The sequence below is a fragment of the Macaca fascicularis genome, chromosome 19 (assembly GCF_037993035.2).
Source record: "Macaca fascicularis isolate 582-1 chromosome 19, T2T-MFA8v1.1".
Classification (NCBI taxonomy): Eukaryota; Metazoa; Chordata; class Mammalia; order Primates; family Cercopithecidae; genus Macaca; species Macaca fascicularis.
Genome location: NC_088393.1, coordinates 18,525,655 through 18,551,490, shown reverse-complemented (window position 1 = coordinate 18,551,490; position 25,836 = coordinate 18,525,655). Strand labels below are relative to the sequence as shown.

The following is a 25,836-nucleotide window of genomic DNA, read 5'->3' as shown; positions in this document are numbered from 1 at the left end:
GACCGCCCGAGGTTCACGGACCAATCGGAAAAAAGAATTGCGTTACTTCCCGGATGCCGATTGGTAACGCTGCACTCCTGTTGCCCCGCCCCTTTCTGTGCCAGCCTATGGGAAACCGTCGCAGCTACCGAACAGCCCAGTATGGCCCTGGCCAATCGTAGACCGGTGTCACGCGGGCAAATCAGTGACCGTCGTCCCGCCTCCCGCTTTGAGGTTGGACAATCTTAGGAAGTTACAACGCCTTCTGGCCTGGTTGCCTTCCGTATTTCCGGATTCTCCTGGACTTAACCAAAAGGGATGTGATCTGTCACCAGGACAGCTACCGAGGTGGACTCCAATCCTGTAAAACACATTCATGGAACTTGGGGTGGGGTACAGTTCTGCTGCGGCTCAGCCCAGTTGGAGCCCGGTCCAGAAAATGACCTTGGGCCTGACCTTGACTGGTTCTCTTATCTCAGGTTCCGAATAATGATAGTAATTGAAGTGTTAGTCACTGTTCTGGGCATACGATTCACGTTGACTCCTTCCAAGCGAATTTGTGCTCTTGCAGAAACAATTGTATCCTAATTATACCGTTCCGTAGGGAAAAATGATTTTTTTCTTTTCTTTTCTTTTTTTTTTTTGAGACGGAGTCTGGCTCTGTCGTCCAGGCTGGAGTGCAGTCAGTGGCCAGATCTCAGCTCACTGCAAGCTCCGCCTCCCGGGTTTACGCCATTCTCCTGCCTCAGCCTCCTGAGTAGCTGGGACTACAGGCGCCCGCCACCTCGCCTGGCTAGTTTTTGTATTTTTTAGTAGAGACGGGGTTTCACCATGTTAGCCAGGATGGTCTCGATCTCCTGACCTCGTGATTCGCCCGTCTCGGCCTCCCAAAGTGCTGGGATTACAGGCTTGAGCCACTGCGCCTGGCCCATTTTTTTCTTTTCTTCTTTTTTTGAAATGGAGTCTTGCTCTGTCACCCAGGCTGGAGTGTAGTAGCACGATCTCCGCTCACTGCAACCTCCGCCTCCCGGGTTCAAGCGATTCTCGTGTCTCAGCCTCCCAAGCAGCTGAGATTACAGGTGTCGTGCGTGTCCATGTGAAGAGACCACCAAACAGGCTTTGTGTGAGCAACCTGCCTGTTTATTTCACCTGGGTGCAGGCAGGCTGAGTCCGAAAAGAGAGTCAGTGAAGGGAGATAAGGGTGGGGCTGTTTTATAGGATTTGGGTAGGTAAAGGAAAATTACAGTCAAAGGGGGTTTGTTCTCTGGTGGGCAGGAGTGGGGGTCACAAGGTGCTCAGTGGGGGAGCTTTTTGAACCAGGATGAGCCAGGAAAAGGAATTTCATAAGATAATATCATTGCTTAAGGCAAGGACCGGCCATTTTCACTTCTTTTGTGGTGGAATGTCATCAGTTAAGTTGAGGCAGGGCATTTGCACTTCTTTTGTGATCTTCAGTTACTTCAGGCCATCTGGGTGTAGACGTGCAAGACACAGGGGATGCAATGGCTTGGCTTGGGCTCAGAGGCCTGACAACAGGCACGGGCCACCACGACCAGCTAATTTTGTATTTTTGGTCTAGACAGCGGTTTTACCATGTTAGCCAGGCTGGTCTCGAACTCCTGACCTCAAGTGATCCACCCGCCTTAGCCTCCCAAAGTGCTGGGATGACAGGCATGAGCCACCGCAAGTGGCTTGAAAAATGATTTTCAATGGAAACCCCTATGCATTCTCTACTAGAGTAGCAAACTACTGCCTGTGGGTTGTTACCTGTTGAAGGTGTCCAGGTTCTTGGCACCTTGAACAAAGAATTGAACAAAGTGCACAAACAAAGCAAGGAAAGAATGAAGCTTAACAAAAGCAGAGATTTATTGAAAACGAAAGTACACTCCACAGGATGGGAGCCAGTGGAACATAGGGACTCGAGAACTGTTTAGGAATTTTCTGGGGTTTGGCCGGGCGCTGTGGCTCACGCCTATAATCCCAGCACTTTGGGAGGCTGAGGCGGGTGGATCACAAGGTCAGGAGATCTAGACCATCCTGGCTAATACGGTGAAACTCTGTCTCTACTGAAAATACCAAAAAAAAAAAAAAAAAAATTAACCGGGCGTGGTGGCGGACACCTGTGGTCCCAGCTACTCAAGAGGCTGAGGCAGGAGAATGGCGTGAACCCAGGAGGCGGAGGTTGCAGTGAGCCGAGATCATGCCACTGCACTCCAGCCTGGGCAACAGAGTGAGATTCCATCTCAAAAAAAAAAAAAAAAAAAAAACAAGGCTGGCACGGTGGCTCATGCCTGTAATCCCAGCACTTTGGGAGGCCGAGGTGGGCGGATCACAAGGTCAGGAGATTGAGACCATCCTGGCCAACATGGTGAAACCCTTGTCTCTACTATAAATACAAAAATTAGCTGGCTATGGCGTCAGATGCCTGTAATCCCAGCTACTCGGGAGGCTGAGGCAGGAGAATCACTTGAACCTCAGGAGGTGGAAGTTGCAATGAGTCGAGATCACACCACTGCACTCCAGCCTGGTGACAGAGCTAGACTCCATCTCAAAAAAAAAAGAGTAAGAAAAAGAAAAAACCTGATTAACTTCAGGTTACTTTTTTTGGTAAGTGTTAAAGCAGAGGGGACTTCCTTATTGGGCTAACTCAGGTAGACTAAAATCAATTTTTAGGAAAGACAGCCGGGCACAGTGGACCCTGCCTATAATACCAGCACCTTGGGAGGCTAAGGCAGGAGGATTGCTTGAGGCCAGGAGTTCAAGACTAGCCTGGGCAACTGGGCAGAACCTCATCTCTACAAAACAAATATTTTTTTAAAAAATAAAAAACTGATCTGTTTGCGATATGTCTGCTTCCTCAAAGTTTCAGTTTGATTATGTGGCACTTAGCACAAGTGACTCCATTCTTATTTCATCTGGTCTGTTGGCGCCTAGTGCAGGAGCTCAGTCCAAAACAGTGGTCTCCCATAGTTTTGTTTGACATTGATCTGAACATTTGGTAATCTATAAATGGATTACTGGTTGCTGAGAGACACTGGTGGATAAATTAAGAATTTATTGCCTGGGCACGGTGGCTCATGCCTGTAATCCCAGCACTTTGGGAGGCTGAGGCAGGTGGATCACTTGAGGTCAGGAATTTGAGGCCAGTCTGGCCAACATGGCAAAAACCTGTCTCTACGAAAAATACAAAAATTAGCTAGGTGTGGTGGTGCATGTCTGTAATCTGAGCTACTTGGAGGCTGAGGCAGGAGAATCGCTTGAACCTGGGAGGCAGAGGTTGCACTGAGCCGAGATCATGCCATTGCACTCCAGCCTGGGCAACAGAGCAAGATTTCATCTCAACAACAAACAAAAAAAAATTTATTGCTTGGCTGGGCTCAGTGCCTTATGCCTGTAATCCTACCATTTGGGACCTGGACGCGGGAGGATCACTTGAGGTTAGGAGTTGGAGATCAGCCTGGGCAACATGGTAAGACCAGGTAACATGGTAAGACCGGATAACAAAATCATCTGGGTACGGTGGTGCACACCTGTAGTCCCAGCTACTTGGGAGGCTGATGTGGAAGGATCGCTTGAGTCCCAGAGGCTGAGGATTCAGCTGGCTGAGATGGTGACACTGCACTCTGGCCTGGATGACAGAGCGAGACCCTGCCTCAAAAAGTAAAATAAAAAATAAAATTAAGAGAATTTATGGTACTGGGTGCAGTGAGTCATGGCTGTAATTCCAGCACTTTGGGAGGCCGAGGCAGGCGGATGACCTGATGTCAGGAGTTCGAGACCAGCCTGGCCAACAAAGTGAAATCCTGTCTCTACTAAAAATACAAAAATCAGCCAGGCATGATGGCAGGTGCCTGTAATCCCAGCTACTTGGGAGGCTGAGGCGGGAGAATCACTTGAGCCCGGGTGGCAAAGATTGCAGTGAGCCAAGTGTTAGGCAGGGATCTAGACCCGACATGGCAGCGCCACCTGGCATAGCAGGCCCTTTGTTAGAGACTTCCCTTCCTCTTTGAACACACCCGCAGACTTGCATACGTCAGAGGTTCCAGCTGGGCAACCACACTTCCCCATGACCTGCAGCTCACCTGCATTTCACAAGTTCGTAAACAGCAGTTTCGGTTAACAGTTTCCAAAGACCCCTTCCTCATGACCCTTACTCGACTCCTGCCCTAGTAGTTTCAAGACCCCCCAGGCTCTGTTTGTACAACCAGCTTCCCTACCTCTCGGGCTATAAAAAAGACCCTACCCTCCTCCCTCAGAGCGACTTCCTCGGCCCACACCTTTGGACCGAGGAACCTCGCCCACGAGTCCTAATAAAGGCTATTCTCACTGCCATTTGCCTTGTGTCTTCGTTCCCGGTTTGGCTCCAGCCTCAGTTTACCTTTACATTTGGTGCCGAAACCCGGGAGGAGACCCCTCCCCCAGACCCCTGCCGGGTTGGGCAGGCTCTCCTCCCCCTGAGCCAGGACCTTCTTTCCGAGCCAGGAGCCGTTTCACCAAATCCAAGACTCAATTCGATCACTGCTGGGTAAGTTTTCCCCCGTCCTGTAGGCCCCCTCTGGGAAGTCCCTGTCCAAAACACGTGGCCATGTCGGGGGCTCCCTCTGGTCAACTGTGACCTTGGCACCGGGGACAAGGAGACATCCAACCTCCCCGGAAGCTGCCGTACCCCGCACTCCGCGTGGCAGTAGGAGGACGCTCCCATTGCCTCCGGACTGCCTGTCTTAGGACCATGGGAACTACCCAGTCCAAACCAGACCGAAAATCCCCTCTGGGGTGCCTCTTGGCGAATCTCCAGACTTTAAGTCTCAGCCAAGACGTAAAACAAAAGCGGCTCATTTTCTTCTGCACAATAGCATGACCGCAGTGTAAATTGGATGATCAGTCTCAGTGGCCTGCAGAAGGCACTCTAGACTTTAACATCCTCATGGATCTGACCAACTTCTGCAAGAGACTAGGCAAATGGCACGAGATACCCTATGTTCAAGCCTTTTAGGACTTGCGTTCTCGCCCAGATCTCTGTGCCCAATGCTCGTTAGCTCAGGTTCAACTCGCAAAGTTTCTTCCCTTGAGCAAGGAGAGGGATGATTCCTCCTCTTTTTCTGAGCCTCCTGACAACCTATCCCGGCCACCCCTCCGGTCTCCCACCCAACCTCCTCCTTACCCTGACCCACCATTATCCCCGTCCTCGTCAACGCCTCCCCTCCCTTCCACCCCTCCTGTGCCCTTACCAAACCTGACAGATTCTGTCTCCCCTACCTCCACCTCCTCCCCTTCCTCGCCTGTCTCAGCCCATACTTGGTCCAGGACTGACCTCCTGTGTCCCTTGTGAGAGGTGGCAGGTGCCGAAGGAGTAGTCCAGGTCCATGTGCCATTTTCATTGGCAGATTTGTCTAAGGTTGAGGGGCGTGCAGGCTCCTTTTCGGCCAATCCTACTCATTATATCAAAGAGTTCAGGTATCTGTGCCAGGCATATGATCTCACCTGGCATGACCTCCATGTCGTTATGACCTCAACCCTGTCTCCTGAGGAGCAGGAGCGCATCCTAGCGGCAGCCAGGCAGCACACTAACCAGGTTCATTTAACTGACCCCGCGATGCCAGTTGGCACCGAGGCAGTGCCCTCGGCTGAGCCCTACTGGGACTACCAGGTAGGGCAGGCAGGCCGCCGCCACTGAGACATGATGGTTCAGTGCCTTCTTGCTGGCATGCAGGCAGCCTCTAACAAATCAGTCAGCTTTAACAAACTAAAAGAGGTAGTCCAATGTGCAGATGAAAATCCGGCCGTTTTTCTTAACTGGCTGACTGAGGCACTTATTTGGTACACCCGCCTTGACCCTGCCTCCCCTGCAGGAGGAACTGTGTTGGCCTCATATTTCATTTCTCAGTCAGCCCCTGATATCCAAAAAAAATTTTAAAAGGTGGAGGAAGGCCCTCAAACTCCCATCCAGGATTTAGTCAAACTGGCCTTCAAGGTCTACAACTCCAGGGAGGAAGCAGCTGAGGCCCAACGACAGGCCAGGCTAAAACAGAAGGTACAACTCCAAACCCAGGCCTTGGTAGCAGCCCTGAGGTCAGCCAGCTCCAGGAACTCCCAGAAAAGAGGTACTACCCGCACACTTTTGGTGCCTGCTTCAAGTGCGGCAACGATGGCCACTGGGCCAGGCAGTGCCCTAACCAAAGGAGCCAACTCACCCCTGTCCAAACTGTCGGCAGATGGGCCACTGGAAGTCAGACTGCCCTGACCTAAGGATGGTCGCTGCGCCTCCATGTGACGACCCTCCTCCAGGTATTGGAGGCGCCTTCCAGCTCCTCGACACCGATGAAGATTGAAGAGGCCTAGACTCGGGGACCCCTCTCACTCTCGCCGAGCCCAGGGTTATGCCCCAGGTAGCAGGTAAGTCCATCTCCTTCCTTATGGACACGGGGGCTACTTACTCTGTTTTGCCTTCCTTCAGTGGCCCCAGCCACCCCTCCACTGTCACAGTCATAGGAATTGACGGCACTCCCTCCACCTACCGCCAGACTCCTCCTCTGTCTTGCCGCCTGGATGGCTCCCTCTTCTCGCACTCATTTCTTATCATTCCTTCGTGCCCAGTCCCCTTGTTAGGACGAGATCTCCTCTCCAAGCTAGGGGCCTCAGTTCACTTCTGACCCAACCCCTCCCCACACCTCGCATTCCTCTTCCTCCTCTCACCTGACAAACCCCTCCAGGCTGACCCCCCACTCCTGTTTCCAGTCCCCATTAACCCTAAGGTGTGGGACACCTCCACCCCGATCATTGCCCAGCACCACACTCCGGTTCGCATCTGGCTAAAAGACCCTTCCAAGTTCCCCTCTAGACCCCAGTTCCCTATCTCCCTTGAACACCGACAAGGACTAAAACCCATCATTACACGCCTGCTCCGGCAGCACATTCTAGTTCCCGCCAACTCACCATGTAATACTCCTATCCTGCCTGTACGGAAAAGCTCTGGGGCCTATTGCCTCGTACAGGACCTACGCCTCATCAATGAGGCAGTAGTCCCTACCTTTCCAGTTGTTCCTAATCCATATATACTCCTCTCGTGCATTCCCCCTGACACCACTCATTTCACTGTCCTTGACCTGAAGGATGCCTTCTTTACCATCCCTCTACACCCAGACTGCCACTTTCTGTTTGCTTTCACATGGAAGGACCCAGACACTCATGTTTCTTCCCAGCTGACCTGGACTGTCTTGCCTCAAGGGTTCCGAGATAGCCCCCATTTTTTCAGACAAGCACTGGCACGGGACATCCTCCTCTGCCCCCTAACCCATAGCACCCTTCTACAATACTAGATAATCTATTACTATGTAGTCCTTCCTGGGAGTGCTCCCTTGCAGACACTGCTACACTTTTAAATTTTCTAGGTGACCGAGGTTATCGGGTTACCCTGGCTAAGGCTCAACTTTGCACCCCTACTGTCGCCTACCTAGGTATACTCCTCACACCCACTACGAAAAGCCTCACGGCAGATAGAATGAGCCTCATCAAAACTCTCCAGCCTCCTCAGGATGCAGAAGAGATCTTGTCCTTCCTAGGACTGGTAGGGTATTTCAGGCATTGGATTCCCAACTTCGGGGTCTTAGCCAAGCCCCTCTACCAGGCTGCCAAGGAGACACCCATTGGACCGCTGTCCGACCCCTCCTTAGTTGCCAACTCTTTCAAGAAGCTTCAGGACTGTCTCCTTTCTGCCCCTGCTCTCTCTCTCCCCAACCCCCTTCGGGCCTTTCATCTATTCACCGAGGAGTGCCAGAAGATAGCTACTGGCCTCCTAGCCCAGCCGGTTGGATCCACATACCAGGCTGTGGCCTATTTCTCCAAGCAGTTAGATCCCACAGTCCAGGGCTGGCAACCTTGTCTGCGAGTCCTGGCGGCTGCCACAGAACTTACCCAAGAGGCCCTCAAGCTTACCCTAGGGCATCCTCTCACAGTCTACTCTTCTCACCGACTGTCAGATCTCATCACACACGAGTGTCTCAGCCATCTCACTCCATCCCAGCTTCAACAGTTCCACCTGCTATTCATTGAAAACCCTCACATCACTCTCACCACCTCACCCCCTCTAAATCCTGCTACCCTCTTGCCCACTCTAGGATATTATTCCACCCCCGCACATTCCTGCCCAGAAGTTCTCACCACCCTGCCACCCGCCCGCCTTGGTCTTTCCGAACAGCCATTAGAACACCCAGACCGTACCCTGTTCGTAGATGGGAGTTCTGTCTTAACCCCCAATGGACGCCAACAGGCAGCATACGCTGTTGTAACAGCAACCCAAACGGTTGAAACCAGGCCCTTGCCTCTAGGCACCACCTCCCAGAAGGCTGAACTCACTGCCCTTACCCGTGCCTTACTTCTCTCCGAAGGATAGAGGGTTAATATCTATACAGACTCTAAATATGCTTACCCTATTGCACATACTCCCTCTATTCTCTGGCAAGAGCACGGGTTTCTTACCACCAAAGGGACGCCAGTAGTCAATGGACCACATATAAAGAGGTTGCTTGATGCTCTCCAGGCCCCCAAAGAGGTAGCCATCATCCACTGCAAAAGCCATCAGCATTCTAAGGACCCTGTGTTGCAAGGTAACAGCCTAGCTGACTCCACCGCACGGGCCACTGCCCTCACTTCCCCCGCTCCCCGAGCACCTTTACTCTTTCTTTCCCCCACATATTCCCCCGACTACTCTTCCCAGGAACTTCAAACCCTGATGGCCCACCCCAGTGTTACCCAAAACAAGGATGGGTGGGTGTTCATTGACAGCCGAATAGCGCTCCCTCAGACTCAGGCAGTACATATACTAACCGACATACACCGCTCTCGTCACATAGTACCCAAGGCTATGTATAACTTCCTAGAACCCATCTTTCACCTTCCCTCACTGCAGGCCCAAATTAAGAAAGTACATCAGCAATGTGCCACCTGTCCAGCCACTAACCCCCAAGGTAGGCTCAGACACCCAGGGCCTACTCATCAGCTAAGAGGCCACCAGCCAGGAGAAGATTGGCAACTTGATTTTACCCACATGCCCCGACATAAAAAATTTCGCTACCTGCTAACCTTAGCTGACACCTTCTCAGGATGGATTGAGGCTTTCCCCACCACTCGAGAGACTGCAGAAGTCGCGGCAACTATTCTCCTAGAGCACATCGTCCCCAGGTTCGGTCTCCCCATCCAATCAGACAATGGTCCGGCTTTAATTTCCAAACTCACCCAGCAGGTGGCAGCCGCACTCCAGATTACCTGGAAGCTCCACATTCCCTACCATCCGCAATCGTCTGGTAAGGTAGACGTTCCCATCTCCCTAGTCCCCAGCCTCACCCCGTACAGTGAAGCTGAGCTATCCTGTCTACTGTCCCTTGCCCTCCCCCGCCAGGCAAGGGCAGTATTCCTTCCGCTAATAATTGGAGTCTCTTTAGCTGCATCCCTCATGGCCTCTGGCCTTGGAACTGGAGCCTTAACTCATTCTGTCCGATCCTCTCAAGACCTTACGGCCCGATTACAAGTAGCAATCAAAGCTTCGGCAGAATCCCTGGCTTCCCTCCAATGACAGATCACCTCAGTTGCCCAGGTGGCAGCCCAGAATCGCAGGGCACTCGACCTCCTTATGGCTGACAAAGGCGGGACCTGTATGTTCCTTAATGAAGAATGCTGCTACTACATCAATGAGTCAGGACTAGTAGAAACCAAGCTCCTCACTCTAGAAAAAGTCCAAGAAGGACTCCACAAAAACCCTTAGGATTAGAGTCCCCATTCGGGTGGTGGCAGTTGTCCATGGCTGGCTGGGTCATACCCTTCCTAAGCCCCTTACTAATCATTGGCTTCTTTTTTTTTTTTTTTTTTTTTTTTGAGACAGAGTCTCTCTCTGTTGCAAGGTTGGAGTGCAGTGGCACAATCTTGGCTCACTGCAACCTCTGCCTCCCGGGTTCAAATGATTCTCCTGCCTCAGCCTCCTGAGAAGCTGGGCGCCTGCCACCACGCCCAGCTAATTTTTTTTGTATTTTTAGTAGAGACGGGGTTTCACCGTGTTGGCCAGGATGGTCTCGATCTCCTGACCTCGTGATCTGCCTGCCTCGGCCTCCCAAAGTGCTGGGATTACAGGCGTGAGCCACTGCGCCCAGCCATCATTGGCTTCTTACTACTCATAGCTCCCTGTATCCTCCGCTTCATCCAGGACCTCATGAAAGAAGTCTCCCAGGTCACTTTCAATCAGATGCTGCTCCACCCCTATACCCGAGTTCCGACCTCCAAAGAACGCCACGACGACCCATACCAGCAGGAAGCAGCCAGATGAACATGTCGCCCCTTTTTTCTTATTAGAAAGAGGTCAGAATGTTAGGCAGGGATCTAGACCCGACATGGCAGCACCACCTGGTGTAGCAGGCCCTTTGTTCGAGACTTCCCTTCCCCTTTGAACACACCCACAGACTTGCATACATCAGAGGTTTCAGCTGGGCAACCACACTCCCCCATGACCTGCATCTCACCTGCATTTCACAGGTTCGTAAACAGCAATTTCGGTTAACAGTTTCCAAAGACCCCTTCCTCATGACCCTTACTTGACTCCTGCCCTAGTAGTTTAAAGACCCCCCAGGCTCTGTTTGTACAACCAGCTTCCCTACCTCTCGGGCTATAAAAAGCCCCTACCCTCCTCCCTCAGCGCAACTTCCTCGGCCCACACCTTTGGACTGAGGAACCTCGCCCGTGAGTCCTAATAAAGGACTGCCATTTGCCTTGTGTCTTTGTTCCCGGTTCGGCTCCAGCCTCAGTTTACCTTTACACCAAGATCTTGCCGTTACACTCCAGCCTGGGTGACAGAGCCAGGCTCTGTCTCAAAAACAAAAAAACAAAAGAGACTTTATTGCTTTCCAGGAAGAACACCTTTTGATACCTGGCTGTGATTTTTATATGTTTCTGTTGATGGTGTTCAGGACATGTCACCCATAACATGCCATCCTACAACTTTGGCATATTGATATGGAGAATTTTGAGTTAAACACATTTGCAAACAGTAGATGCAAGAAGGGCTCTTATTTATTTATTTATTTATTTTTTTGAGATGGAGTCTCACTCTGTTGCCCAGGCTGGAGTGCAGTGGCACGATCTTGGCTCACTGCAACCTCCACCTCCTGGGTTCAAGTGCTTCTCTTGCCTCAGCCTTCCAAGTAGCTGAGATTACAGCCTTGCACCACCATGGCTGGCTAAATTTTGTATTTCTAGTAGAGACGGAGTTTCACCATGTTGGCCTGGCTGGTCTTGATCCCCTGACCTCAGTTATCTGCCCACCTTAGCCTCCCAAAATTCTAGGATTACAGGCGTGGACCACTGTGGCCGGCCCAGAAGGACTCTGTGATCTTCCCTTTTATTTTCTCTTTATTTTTGAGAAGGAATCTCACTCTGTTGCCCAGGCTGAAGTGTAGTGGCATGATCTCGGCTCACTGCAACCTCCGCCTCCTGGGTTGAAGTGATTCTCCTGCCTCAGCCTCCCAAGTAGCTAGGATTATGGGTGCCCGCCACCATGCCTGGCTAATTTTTGTATTTTTACTAGAGACGGGGTTTCACCATGTTGGCCAGGCTGGTCTTGAACTCCTGACCTCAGGTGATCCCCCAGCCTCCGCTTCACAAAGTACTGGGATTACAGGCATGAGCTACTGTGCCTGGCCAAAATTTTTAAAAAATTAGCCAGACGTGGTGGTGTGCAACTGTAGTCCCAACTACTTGGAAGGCTGAGACAGGAGGATTGCTTGGGCCTAAGAAGTCAAGGCTTCAGTGAGCTGTGATCACGTTACTGCACTCCAGCCTGGGTGACACAGCAAGACCCTGTCTCAAAACAAACACTTCGATCTAGTTACTTTTTTGGGTCTCCATTTTTCTCATGAGGGCTCCCATCTACAGTGAATAAGCTTTGTGTGCTATTGTTTTGTTAATCTGTCAGTCTGAGCCAGACACCAGAGAGAGGAGGAAAACTCTAGTCCTGCTACTGTTTCTGGTGACAAGGATGGGTTACAATTGGCTGGGAAAATCTGCTCCCTCTGAGGTCTGCAGGGGAGAAATCCTGGGACCTGACTAAGCCAATGCAAAGTAAGAATTCAACTGAACCCGGTGGCTCATGCCTGTAATCCCAGCTTTTTGGGAGGCTGAGGTCGGTGGATTACTTGAGGTCAGGAGATCAAGACCAGTCTGGACAACATGGTGAAACCCCATCTCTACCAAAAAATAGCAAAATTAGCTGGGTGTGGTAGTGTGTGCCTGTAGTCCCAGTTACTCAGGAGGCTGAGGCACGAGAATCACTTGAACCTGTGAGGCTGGGGTTGCAGTGAGCTGAGATAGCGCCACTCCACTCCAGCGTGGGCAACAGAGTGAGACTTTGTCTAAAAAAAAAAAAAAAAAAAAAAAAAAAGGCCACGTGGTGGCTCACACCTGTAATCCCCAGCACTTTGGGAGGCTAAGGCAGGCGGATCACGAAGTCAGGAGTTCGAGACCAGCCTGGCCAACATGGTGAAGCCCTGTCTCTATGAGACAGGAGAATCGCTTGAACCTGGGAAACAGCTGCAGTGAGCCGAGAAAGTGCCACTGCACTCCAGCCTGGGCAACAGAGCGAGATTCCATCTCAAAAAAAAAAAGTACGAATTTTTACCAGGCTGGGATTATGGCTCATGCCTGTGATCCCAGCACTTTGGGAGACTGAAGCAGGAGAATCTCTTGAGCTCAGGAGTTTGAGATCAGCCTGGGCAACATAGCAAGACCCCATCCCCACAAAAACTAAAAAAATTAGCTCAGCTTGGTGGTTCATGCCTGTAGTCCCAGCTACTCAGAAGTTTGAGGCAAAGAGGATTCTTGAGCCCAGGATTTGGAGACTGCAGTGATCTATGATTACATCACTGCACTCCAAGCTGGGCAACAGAACACGACTCTGTCTTTCAGGAAAAAGAAAAAAAAAAGGTGCTGTATAACACCACCAGCTCACCCTTGGATTCTTTCCTAGAAGAAGCCAAGAGCCCTCCTGGGCTAAGCCCAAAATTTGGGGCTCCCCTGCAATGGACTGAAACTGTGTTCTCAGAGGGCAATTAGGAAACCAGTTGGCAAGTGAAAAATTTTAATAGTCTTCATAAATGTTAGAACAAAGCTTTCATGATCTGAGTAGATAATCGTAACTCGTTTCATCTGGAGAGACAAATTGGATCTCACTTATTTATTTATTTATTTTTATTTATTTTTATTTTTTTGAGACTGAGTCTCGCTCTGTCCCCCAGGCTGGAGTGCAGTGGCGTGATCTCGGCTCACTGCAAGCTCCGCCTCCCAGGTTCACGCCATTCTCCTGCCTCAGCCTCCCGAGTAGCTAGGACTACAGGTGCCCACCACCACACCTGGCCAATTTTTTGTATTTTTAGTAGAGATGGGGTTTCACCGTGTTAGCCAGGATAGTCTCGATCTCCTGACCCTGTGATCCACCCACCTCGTCCTCCCAAAGTGCTGGGATTACAGGCATGAGCCACCGTGCTGGGCCTTATTTATTTATTTATTTATTTATTTATTTATTTATTTATTTATATTTTTTGAGATTGAGTCTCACTCGGTTACCCAGACTGAGTGCAGTGGCACGATCTCGGCTCCCTGCAACCTCTGCCTCCCGTATTCAAGTGATTCTCCTGCCTCAGCCTCCCGAGTAGCTGGGTTTACAGGCATGTGCCACAACACCTGGCTAGTTTTGTGTTTTTGGTAGCAACAAGTTTTCTCTATGTTGGTCAGGCTGGTCTCGAACTCCCAACCTCAGGTGATCAGCCCTCCTTGACCTCCCAAAGTACTGGGATTATGGGCGTGAACCAATGTGCCTGGCTAATTTTTGTATTTTTAGTAGAGATGGGGCTTCTCCTTGTTGCCAAGGCTGCTCTCGAACTCCCTGGCCTCAAATGATCTGCCCGCCTCAGCCTCTCAAAGTGCTAGGATTACAGGCGTGAGCCACCGTGCCCGGCTCCACCATTTTTTTTAAACTAGTGAGTTTTGTATTATCACACCTGTCTCATAGCTATAATTTTAAAATGAAAGCTCTAAGATATCTGACTGCACCTATTTATGTTTATATGTGTATGTTATAGGTGTGTAACACTTTCTCCCTCTTGATGGAATTCCTAAAGATTAACTTGTGAAGGAGCTCTATTTCATTGACTTTAGAAAACCACATTCGCTTATGTAAATTAAGACTAGTCAAACAGGCTTATGTTATTTTTAGACGTTGAAGATTATAGAAGTGTAAACTGTAAAACTGTAAATTAAACCTGAGAACAATACATGCAATAAAAATGAATTGCTTGGCCAGGTGGTGGCTCAGCTATGTCATCCCAGCACTTTGGGAGGCTGCTGGAGGCGGGTCATTTGAAGCCAGGAGTTCAGGAACAGCCTGGGCAACATGGCAAAACTCCATCTCTGCAAAAAAAACCCAAAAAACAAAAAAAAACCCAAAAATTTACTGTGCGTGCTGGCTCGTGGCTCTCGCCTATAGTCCCAGCTATTCGGGAGGCTGAGGCAGGAGGATCGCCTGAGCCTTGGAGGCGGAGGTTGCAATGAGCCGTGATCACATTACTGCACTCCAGCCAGGCTGACAGAACAAGACCCTGTCTCAAAAAATACATAAATTTGTACAAAGTGAATTGAGGGTGGGCACGGTGGCTCATGCCTGTAATCCCAGCACTCTGGGGGGCCAAGGCGGGCAGATTGCTTGCATCCAGGAGTTTGAGACCAGCCTGGGTAACACAGTGAAAACCTGTCTCTACTAAAAATATAGAAAATTAGCTGAGTGTTGTGGCTCGCACCTGTTGTTCCAGCTACTCGGGAGGCTGAGGTGGGAGGATCACTTGAGCCATGGAGGCAGAGGTTGCAGTGAGCTGTGATGTTACCCCACTGCACTCCAGTCTGGGTGACAGAGTGAGACCCTGTCTGAAAAAAAAAAAAAAAAAAAAAGGTGACTTGCTTAATGGATGTCAAGCCTGACAGTAAATTAATTTTAAAAAGTAAAGGAGAGACCCATATGTGGGTTTGTTTTTTTTCTTTTTTGGTTGCTTGGATGGTTATTTTTTGAGACAAGGTTTTACTCTGTTGCCCAGGCTGGAGTGCAGTGGCATGATCTCAGCTCACTGCAGCCTCCCAGGTTCAAGTGGTTCTCACGCCTCAGTCTCCCAAGTAGCTAGGATTACAGGTGTGAGCCACCATGCTCGGCTAATTTTTTTTTTTTTGGAGATGGAGTTTTGCTCTTGTTGCCCAGGCTCAAGTGCACTGGCGTGATCTCGGCTCACTGCAACCTCTGCCTCCCAAATTCAAGCGATTCTGCTGCCTCAGCCTCCCGAGTAGCTGGGATTAGAGGCACTCGCCACCACATCTGGCGAATGTTGTATTTTTAATGGAGATGGGGTTTCTCCATGTTGGTCAGGCTGGTCTTGAACTCCCGACCTCAGGTGATCCACCTGCCTCAGCCTCCAAAGTCCTGGGATTACAGGTGTGAGCCACCATGCCCGGCCACTTTTTGTGTTTTTTATAGAGATGGGATCTCATTATGTTGGCCAGGCTGGTCTTGAACTCCTGGCCTCCAGTGATCCCCCCCACCATGGCCTCCCAAAGTACTGGGATTACAGGTGTGAGCCATGGTGCTGGGCCCCCTATGTTTAATTTTTTTGGTTCTTTGTTTCTTTGATTTTTGATACTTGATTTGTCAACAAGAAAAGTAACTTAAGATGATGGTGATTTTTTCAATGTTTCTTGACATGTTCATGAGTAATTAAGCATAATTGTTGAACACAAGTTAAATGAAAGTGAGATGAAAGCTTATAAATAAGCTTTTCAACAATAATTATGTTTTATAATATGCCTGCTTAAATATTGTTTTCAAAATCTTTTTGTAAATGTGTACTTTGGGGTGGGGTGCAGTGGCTCACGCCTGTAATCCCAGCACTTTGAGAGGCCAAGGTGGGTGGATCACGAGGTCAGGAGTTCAAGACCAGCCTGGCCAAAATGGTGAAACTCTGTCTCTACTAAAAATATAAAAATCACCTGGGTGTGGTGGCGTGTGCCTATAATCCCAGATACTCGGGAGGCTGAGGCAAGAGTAATACTTGAACCTGGGAGGCAGAGGTTGCAGTGAGCCAAGATCGTGCCACTGCACTCCAGCCTGTAGTCCCAGTGACTTAAGAGGCTGAGGCAGGTGGACTGCTTGAGTCCAGGAGGTCATGGCTGCGGTAAGCTGTGATTGTGCCACTGAACTGCAGCCTGGGCAACAGAGCCAGATCCCGTCGAGTAGGAAAGGAAGAGCTGGGCGCAGTGGCTCACGCCTGTAATCCCAGCACTTTTGGAGGCCAAGGTGGGCAGATCGCTTGACCCCAGGACTTTGAGACCAGTTTGAGCAACATGGCGAAACCCCGTCTCCACTACCAATACAAAAATTAGTCAGGTGTGGCTGGGTGCGGTGGCTCACGCCTGTAATCCCAGCACTTTAGGAGGCCGAGGCGGGTGGATCATGAGGTCAGGAGATCAAGAGCATCCTGGATAACACGGTGAAACTCCATCTCTACTAAAAATACAAAAAATTAGCCGGATGTGGTAGCACCCGCCTGTAGTCCCAGCTACTCTGGTTGAGCCCAGAAGGGAGACGCTTCAGTGAGCTGAGATCGCACCACTGCTTTCCAGCACGGGTGACAGAGCAAGACTCTGTCTCCAGAAAGAAAAAAAAAAAAAAAAGGAAGGAAGGAAAGTGAGGGTGGGGAGACAGAGAAAGAAAGAAGAAATGCTCATTAAATGCCTGATGGCTCGCACCATTTAGAGATCTGACTTAGATAGGTTCCCAACTCCCTCCTAAGCCACCCCCTTCTAAAATGAGACACAAGGGCGGGCACACTGGCTCATGCTTGTAATCCCAGCACTTTGGGAGGCCAAGGTAGACAGATCACTTGAGGTTGGGAGTTCGAGACCAGCCTGGCCAACATGGCGAAACCCCATCTCTACTAAAAATACAAAATTAGCCGGGCATGGTGGCGCATGCCTGTAATCCCAGCTACTCAGGAGGCTGAGGCAAGAGAATTGCTTGAACTCCGGAGGTGGAGGTTGTGGTGAGCCGAGACCACAGTCGCACCATTGCACTCCAGCCTGGGCAAGAATAGCAAAATTCTGTCTCAAAAAAATAAATAAAATAAAATAAAATAAGACACAAGTGTGTAACCAAGCTAACCTATTCTCAGGACAAAGATACTGATTCGACAATATTTGGCATAGTGTGCTTACATTTATTCCTTTCTATTTGTTCTAATCTGTCTTTTTCTACCCCTTCTATGGATATCTTACTTCAGAACTTCTACCCTGAATTTCTGTCCACTACCCACCAATTCAGCCAGGGAATGAGGAAGTTCAGGATATGCCACCTCAAAACATGCCACCTTTGCTACTTGATGATTTTTATTTATTTGTTTATTTATTTTGAGATGGGGGTCTCACTCTGTTGCCCAGGCTGGAGAGCAGTGGCATGATCTCGGCTCACTGCAACCCCTGCCACCTGGGTTCAAGCCATTCTCCCATCTCAGCCTCTGGAGTAGCTGGCATTACAGGTGTGCACCACCACGCCTGACTAACTTTTGTATTTTTTAGTACAGATGGGGTTTCGCCATATTCGCCAGGCTGGTCTCGAACTTCTGACCTCAGGTGATCTGCCTGCCTGGGCCTCCCAAAGTGCTGGGATTACAGGTGAGCCACCGCGTCCAGCCTAATTTTTGTATTTTTAGTGGCTAATTTTTGTATTTTTTAGTAGTGACGGGGTTTCACCATGTTGGCCAGGCTGGTCTTGAACTCCTGACTTCAAGTGATCTACCCACTTCAGCCTCCCAAAGTGCTGGGATTACAGGTGTGAGCCACCATATTCTTTTTCACTTTCCCTGTTCTACTCTTTGGAATCTAGTTACTAAATCCAGTTCACTATCAAGGTGGTTGTAGGGCCGGGCGCACTGGCTCACGTCTATAATCGCAGCACTTCAGGATCCTCAAGAAGGATCCTTGAGCCGAGGAGTTTGCGACCAGCCTGGGCAACACAGCTAGACCCCATCTCAAATTAAAGAGAAACAAAGGTATTTGTAGGGAGTGGAATTAAGCCTCACCTCTTTGAAGGAAGAATATATACATCTATGATTTGACCAGTCCATCAGCAGGAAATAATATAACACTGAACATGCTCTTTCCTTTCTTTTTCTTTTAAGAGGTAGAGTCTTGGCCCGGTGCGGTGGCTCACGCCTGTAATCCCAGCACTTTGGGAGGCCGAGACGGATGGATCATGAGGTCAGGAGTTCGAGACTAACCTGACCAGCATGGAGAAACCCCGTCTTTACTAAAAAGACAAAATTAGCTGGGCGTGGTGGCATGTGTCTGTAATCCCAGCTACTCAGGAGGTTGAGGCAGCAGAATCGCTTGAACCGGAGAGGCAGAGGTTGTGGGGAGCTGAATCACACATTTCCCTTCAGCCTGGGCAACAAGAGCGAAACTCCATCTCAGAAAAAAAAAAAAAAAAAAGAGGCAGAGTCTTGCTCTCTGGCCCAGGCTGCAGTGCAGTGGCGTAATTATGGCTCACTGCAGCCTTGACCTCCTGTGCTCAAGTGATCCTCCTGCCTCAGCCTCCCGAGTACCACAGTTGCTCACTGCCATGCCCCGCTAATTCCTTCTATTTTCATGTTTTGTAAAGACAGGGTCTTGCTCTGATGCCAACCAAAGCTGGTCTCAAACTCCTGTCCTCAAGCAATCCTCCTACCTCGACCTCCCAAAGCACTGCAATTATAGACATGAGCCACCTCGCCTGGCTACAACCAGTCACTTTTTTTTTTTTGAGACGGAGTTTTGCTCTTGTCGCCCAGGCTGGCGTGCAGTGGTGCAATCTCGGCTCACTGCAACCTCTGCCTGCTAGGTTCAAGCAATTCTCCTGCCTCAGCCTCCCGAGTAGCTGGGATTACAGGCATCCGCCACCATGCCCAGCTAGTTTTTCTATTTTCAGTAGAGAGGGGGTTTCGCCAGGCCTGGGGAAGGGGGAATGGCTGACTTATCAAATTAATTACACCATCCAGAAGGGTTTATTAAACTAGTTTTACTTTAGCACCGTTCTTAGTGGAGCAAGATTCGTGATTATGGGGTGGAATTTTGTGTATCTGGTCTTCATGGGATGCATAGAAATTTTCCAGTTGGTGAGAAGCAGGTGCCGAGGGTCCGGATCAGAAAAAAAGGCAGGAAGCCGGGTTCCCACTTGCCTTGCATCAGCTCTCCACAGCGCACCGGCCATCACTTGAAGCAGACACCCCTGAGGGAGTGGGTTGAGGGAGGGCAGATATCCGGCTTCTCACCCTGGAGGGGAAGGCCACAAGTTGGAGTCCCGGAAGCAGACCCTACCCCCACCACTTGAATCCCACTGCTCCCCTCCCAGCTTACCTGGTACAACTGGCAGACGAGGGTCAGGAGCTGGCTCTGATCTTCCAAGGGTTTCTGCACAAAGCAAGACAGAGGTCACACACTCCCAGCAGCTACCCCAACCCATGCACCCTGGTTCCAGCCCAGAAAGGGCTGCACGTGTTCCCAAGTCTGGCCCCCGCCTCCTGCCTCGCGAATCAGTGGCACACCTGTCCCAGCGGGGGTGGCTATCAATGTTTACCACTTCGAATTAATACATACATTTTTTTGCCTGATGGACTCCTACTCACTTTTCAAAACTCCAGCCCCAATGCCCCTTTTCCATATGCAAAGCCATCAAGTTTTGCTCTTGTCGCCCAGGCTGGAGTGCAGTGGCGCGATCTCGGCTCACTGCAAACTCTGTCTGGGCTCCTTTATCCCTGGTCCCTCTGTCTGGTCCATCCCTGACTCCATGGGACTATGAGTGTCAAGCTGAGGGCTAAAAAGATTCTTACCCCATTGACGGTGACCCAGGGCACATATTCGTGCGGTGGCTGAAGAGCATCTGTCCGCTGGGCATTGGCGTGCATGAGCTGCATGCCGCGGTCCCCCGTTGCACACTCCATGATAGTGTCTGGCGACAGCCCTGGGGCGTAGAGCTGCAGGCACTGGGTGGGTGGGGAGCAGGGGGTTGCCTCAGCTTCCTCCCCGTTATCTCAACGGTCCCCCCACCAGCCCTGAGTCAAGCCTGTTTCGTCACTGAGAAGAGGGTTGGCTTCACAGTGATGCGACAATGCCCACAAACAGCAGACGCTCAATACATGCTTGAGTGGAGGCCCCTGAGTCAGGGCTGAGGCTGCTCCTGCCTCCTAGCTCCCTTGTTTTCATCCCTAAGACCAGACCCACTGTCTCTGACCCCCATGGTATCTCACTTTACTCAGGGCCTCCACACAGGCTGATCCCTCTGCCAGGAACACCCTTCCTCCTCCGTCCACTGTCTCCTCAGTGCCCTCTCCTCCTTGCCACTCTCTCAGCCCTGATCTAACCCTGCAGGACTAGGGTATCGCTAGGTGAGGCCTCTTGGGTGACCCGGATTTTTTTTTTTTTTTTTTTTTGAGACGGAGTCTCGCTCTGTCGCCCAGGCTGGAGTGCAGTGGTGCGATCTCGGCTCACTGCAAGCTCTCCGCCTCCCGGGTTGACGGCATTCTTCTGCCTCAGCCTCCCGAGTAGCTGGGACCACAGGCGTCCGCCACCACACTCGGCTAATTTTCTGTATTTTTGGTAGAGACGGGGTTTCACTGTGTTAGCCAGGATGGTCTCGATCTCCTGACCTTGTGATCCGCCTGCCTCGGCCTCCCAAAGTGTTGGGGTTACAGACGTGAGCCACCATGTCTGGCCGGGTGACCCAGATGTTTGATGAATGAATAAATGATTGGAGCCGATGAGTCACTTCTCTGGAAGTCATTCTTCACAATCCCCTGAGGAAGTAGGTGGGGTCTGTCCTATCATCTCCACATCCTATCATCTGTGTCTCTGCACATTCCTGCTCATCCTTCCATGACCAGCTCAGAAATGCCTCCTCCAGTAAGTCCTCCGTGATCACTCATGCTCCTAAGAGACCTGCATTCATTCCCCTGATTCAGAGATGGAAGTTTCAAGAGGGGAGGCTGGGGCCAGGCGTGGTGGCTCACACCTGTAATCCTTTGGGAGGCTGGGACAGGAGGATTACTTGAGGTCAGGAGTTTGAGACCAGCCTGGCCAACATGGTGAACGCTGTCTCTACTAAAAATACAAAAATCAGCCGGGCATGGTGGTGCGCGCCTGTAGTCCCAGCTACTAGGGAAGCTGAGGTGGGAGGATCACTTAAACCGAGGAGACAGTGGTTGCAGTCAGCCAAGATCGCACCACTGCACTCCAGCCTGGGTGACAAAGCAAGACCCTGTTTAAAAAAAAAAAAAAAAAAACGGCCGGGCACAGAGCCAGTAGCTCATGCCTGTAATCCCAGCACTTTGGGAGGCCTAGGCGGGCGGATCACGAGGTCAAGAGTTCAAGACAAGCCTAACCAACATGGTAAAACCCTGTCTCTACTAAAAATACAAAAATTAGCCTGGTATGGTGGCACAGAACTGTAATCCCAGCTACTCAGGAGGCTGAGGCAGGAGAATCACTTGAACCCGGGAGGTGGAGGTTGCAGTGAACCGGGATTGTGCCACTGCACTGCAGCCTGGGTGACAGAGCGAGACTCCGTCTCAAGAAAAAAATAAATAAATAAATAAAATAAAGAAGGGTAGTTGTTTTCTTGGGCTGCACAGACAGCAGTGGTCAAGGCTAAGACTTGAATTTGAGTCTGCCTGGGTGTAGGGAAGGTTACCACCCTTGTCCCCCTCCTCGTGGGGAGTGAGGGGCGTCACTCACTAGTGGCAGACTTTTCTCCATGTCGTCAAACTCTTCCATGCAGACAATGGTCAGGAAGGCTAGATCCATGTCAAGCATATCCAACAGGCAGGCCTGGGGTTTGGAGAGGGGACAGGAGAGGGCATGAAGAGGGCCCAGGGTACCCTGACACCCTCTCGTAATAATCACCAGTACCCACCCAGGAGATAGGGAATAAAGATGTGATTAAATGGGAGCACACGAGGCAGAAGACAAAGCTGGTATCCTCATATTTACCTCCTGTACATCGGACGGTTTTCCCCCACCCCGGTGTGGGGCCCTGGGGATGCTCACCTCCACCTTGTTGAGTTTGCACTCCTCTTCTCCATGCTGGCACTTGAACTCCCATCTGCCGCTGACATTTTGTTCCTACAAGGCAGCAGGGTGAGAGCTGGCTGGCAGGCTGGGTCCCCTGCTCCCCTGCCCACGTGCCTCAGTTTCCCCAGCGCCCATGCACCTGTGCATTTCCGTAGGGCACCAGCGTGACATTGAGGATCTCCATGACCATCAGCCACGTTGGGAAAAGCTCTCGGACCAGGAAGGCGCGGCAGCCACCGCACAGTGCTTCATAGTAGAGGGTCACGTTGACAAGCGGTGCGTTGGACTTCTTGACAGGCCCCCGCAGGTATAGATTGCCCATCTGTGGATTAGGAAGGGGTGTGAGGCAGATGTAGCCCTGGGCAGTTCCCCACTTCTCTGAACCCCACTTGGTATTCTTGTAGAAAGGGGGCTGTCATAGGCAATTCATCTTGCACACCTTCCAGAACTTGCCAGGTGGAATCTTGACTTTGAGACTTTTTTTTTTTTTTTTTTTTGAGACAGCGTCTCTCTCTGTCGCCCAGGCTGGAGTGCACTGGCACCATCTTGGCTCACTGCAAGCTCCGCCTCCCGGGTTCACGCCATTGTCCTGCCTCAGCCTCCCAAGTAGCTGGGACTACAGTCCCGAGTAGCTGGGACTACAGGCGCCGGCCACTACACCCGGTTAATTTTTTTGTATTTTTAGTAGAGACGGGGTTTCACCGTATTAGCCTAGCCAGGATGGTCTCGATCCCCTGACCTCGTGATCCGCCCGCCTCGGCCTCCCAAAGTGCTGGGATTACAGGTGTGAGCCATCGCCTCCGGCCTTGGCCCATGCCCATTTCTTGCCACTCCACCAGGAGACTTTGACTCTGAGCTGAGCAAGGAACCCACGTGAACCCTTTCCAAGTCCGACCAAACAGAGGCGGCACCTAATAGGTGCTGACTTCCGGCTTCAGCTGAGGGGTGGCGGGCGGCCCGTGTCGCTGGATCCCTGAGCAAGTCGCTCAGCTTCTAGGGCATTTGCCTAATAGGTCCCAGAGACACGCAAGCCCTGCCCTGGCTGGAATGAATGCACCAGGGGTAGCAGCAAGAACGCATGCCGGTGGCCCTCGGCCAGCTGCTGAACTTGTGCCCTGGACCATAAAAGGAGACCCCAGCTCCTGCCCCAAAAGTACACAATAGGCGCTCAATGAACCCTTGGGCGGGACGAGGCGGTGGAAGCAACTGCGCGTCTCAGATGCGGGATGCGAAAGCGAAACGGCACGGAGGGACTCTGGCCGCAGTGCCGGGAAATGAACGGGGTTTTTCCAGTCGGGGCCCTGGTCTTCCCCTGTGAAGTCTGGGGAGAAAGAAGGAGCCGCCTGCCCCGACAGGGCGCCTGTCCCCTCCAGTCTGCCCGCCCTGTCGCCGTCCCTACCTTGTAGTTAACTGGCGGCCCATTCCCAAAGATGTCTAACGTTTGCAGAGGGGACGCCTGCACCGCTGCCGTGGGGTCGTCCAGCAGCAGCAGCAGCGGTGGCAGGAACAGCAGAAGTGGCGACAGGGACATCGCTGCGGGGCAAAAGTGTGGCGGCTGGGGCGGCTGCCTGGGAAATGAGCGCCTTTAACCAGGGGGTGGTCCCGCCCCTAACCCGGGCCTGCCTCCCGGTGCCCACGCCCCTGGGCCCCGAGCCAGCGTCCCTCCCTCCTCCACTCCTCCCTCTGGGTGTCCCACCCCCACCCCTGCCAGGTGCTGGGTCCCCAGTCACGAGGTCACTGGGCCCCTTGGCAATCAGCCCTGCCTAGGCATGTGAGCCCTGGCGCAAGAGGACCTTTAGGGGAGGTGAGGTGGGGCCTTTGAGATAGATACAAAGAGGCTGAGAGGAATGGTGGTGTGTCCATGCACTCCTAGACTTTCTGGGGGCGGCTAGGGGACTTGAGGCCTGGGACCCACTCTCAGAGTGGGCCTGTGATCTAACGGGGTGACGTCGGATGGAGGCTGGGGATGGGATGGAGGCTGGGGTGTTGGGGGAGTAACAAATGTTCAGCCCCCTGAGAGTGGGCAAGCCCTGTGTGGCCAGGTTCCCTCCCTCCAGCCTGGCCCGTGACCTCCCTCACGCCCAACCCCCACGTCCTGCCCCTTGATCCTTCCCCCTCAAGCTCCCGACCCCGATGCTCCAGACCCGGCTCCGTGGTCCCGTGGGACTGACTCAGGCTTGACCACAGCCATGCCAGAAAGCAGAAGCTGGCACAGGGGAGCGGCATGTCATTTCTCTAGGGTGCCCCCCCTCCAGTCCCACTTCCGACTTGGGGTGAAGAGAACTGGCCTTCCTTCTTTTCACCATCTAAGGCTTGTGGAGGGTGGGGGGCAACCTGGCCTTCAAGGGGCACCCATGGGGGAAAGCGGGGGCCTGTGCTGTCTGGGATAGGGGTGGGACGGCTTGGAGTCCGTCTGGCTTTGGATTTGAGTGACGGAGCCTTAGCTTTCCCTTCTGTGTAATGGGGAGAAGGATAAGGTTTGGGGAACAAGAGTCACCATGGAGGGCTCAGAGGCAGGTGGGGGGAGAGTTGTCCCAGGTTGGGGCTTCCGGGTGGCATGGTCAGGCCTTGGTGCCTACACAGGACAGTGGCCCCAGCAGTGAAGGCAGAGAGAATAGCCTGGAAAAAAGGCCCAGATGGAGGTTGGAGTGTTGGGGGAATAATTGAGACATTCAGACCCTGCAGGGCCTCACATTCAGGGCAAGACACACCGGATCCTAAGGAAGAAAATGTCCCAAAGACGGCTGGAAGATATAGCTGAGTCCCCAGCTGTGCCCCCTTCTAGCTGTGTGGGAGACCCCGACCACGCACACAGCAGCTGGTTTGGGAGCCGGAGTTTCCCTGAAGTCCCGGGGGCTGGATGGTCCCCAAGCCCATCCCTCAGACAACCAAACCGTTGGCAAAGCCCTTTTCCTTCTCAAAGCCTCCCCAGGACTCACCGCCTCAAGTCTGGTGCTTACCCTATGCCGGGTGGGATTGAAGAAATAACCATAAATATAATCGCTACAATTTTTCCAGTAGTTACCAGCCCAGCCCTATTGGAAGAAATGGTAAATGTAACCCCACAATGTATTGCTGTCTGGCTTGCTGCCAGGCATAGAGTGGGCCCGCAACCCATTTTATCATTGAACCCTCAGAAGCATCCAGTTGGGGCTGCGGGTAGGGGCTGCTGACTCCAGTTGGTAACAAATAAATGGCTGATCAGAGAGGGAAGGCTATCTTGCCAAGGCCACACAGCTAGTGGTTGAGTGTTTTTAGAAGCCACACAGGCAATTCTCTTCCACCCCGCTATGAAGATGGCAACCTTTCTCCTGTGAGAACCTAAGTAGTGAGAGGCACTATCTGGGCTGGAGTTATTTACGGGGTGTCTCCAGACAGGACACATAGCAGGGACAGTACCTGGCAAGGTTGGGGGGCTCTGAGACTAACGGAGGCAGCTCCTGTCCCAAGGTCCCAGCAGTAGACTGGGTCAGAGGGGAGGTTTGTTTACGCACTTGCCCCAGGTTCAGCCTTGTTGGGCCTTGAGAGGTGGCTGTACAGAACAGACAAGAACAGCAAGGCCCCAGGGTTGGGGAGGGCTGAAGGGACAAGGACATGGCAGTGGTGGTGTGGATTCTGGGTGTGATGGGAGGCTGGTAAACAGGAGTCCAGGTCAAAGATGCCATGAGGCCACACGTGGTGGCCCATGTG

The 25,836-nt window shown here is 51.7% G+C and overlaps 1 protein-coding gene across 1 annotated transcript; it reads right to left on the bottom strand.

The window, feature by feature from the left end:
• Positions 1-19,084: 19,084 nt before the first annotated feature.
• Positions 19,085-23,706, bottom strand: IFI30 (IFI30 lysosomal thiol reductase). Its single transcript, XM_005588426.4, has 7 exons — positions 23,546-23,706; positions 22,286-22,468; positions 22,123-22,197; positions 21,811-21,903; positions 19,911-20,063; positions 19,438-19,491; positions 19,085-19,353 (listed from the first exon to the last, which is right to left on the bottom strand). The coding sequence occupies exons 1-7, from the start codon at positions 23,675-23,677 to the stop codon at positions 19,291-19,293; spliced, it is 753 nt and encodes a 250-aa protein (XP_005588483.3). The 5' UTR covers positions 23,678-23,706; the 3' UTR covers positions 19,085-19,290.
• Between the last annotated feature and the right edge of the window lie 2,130 nt (positions 23,707-25,836).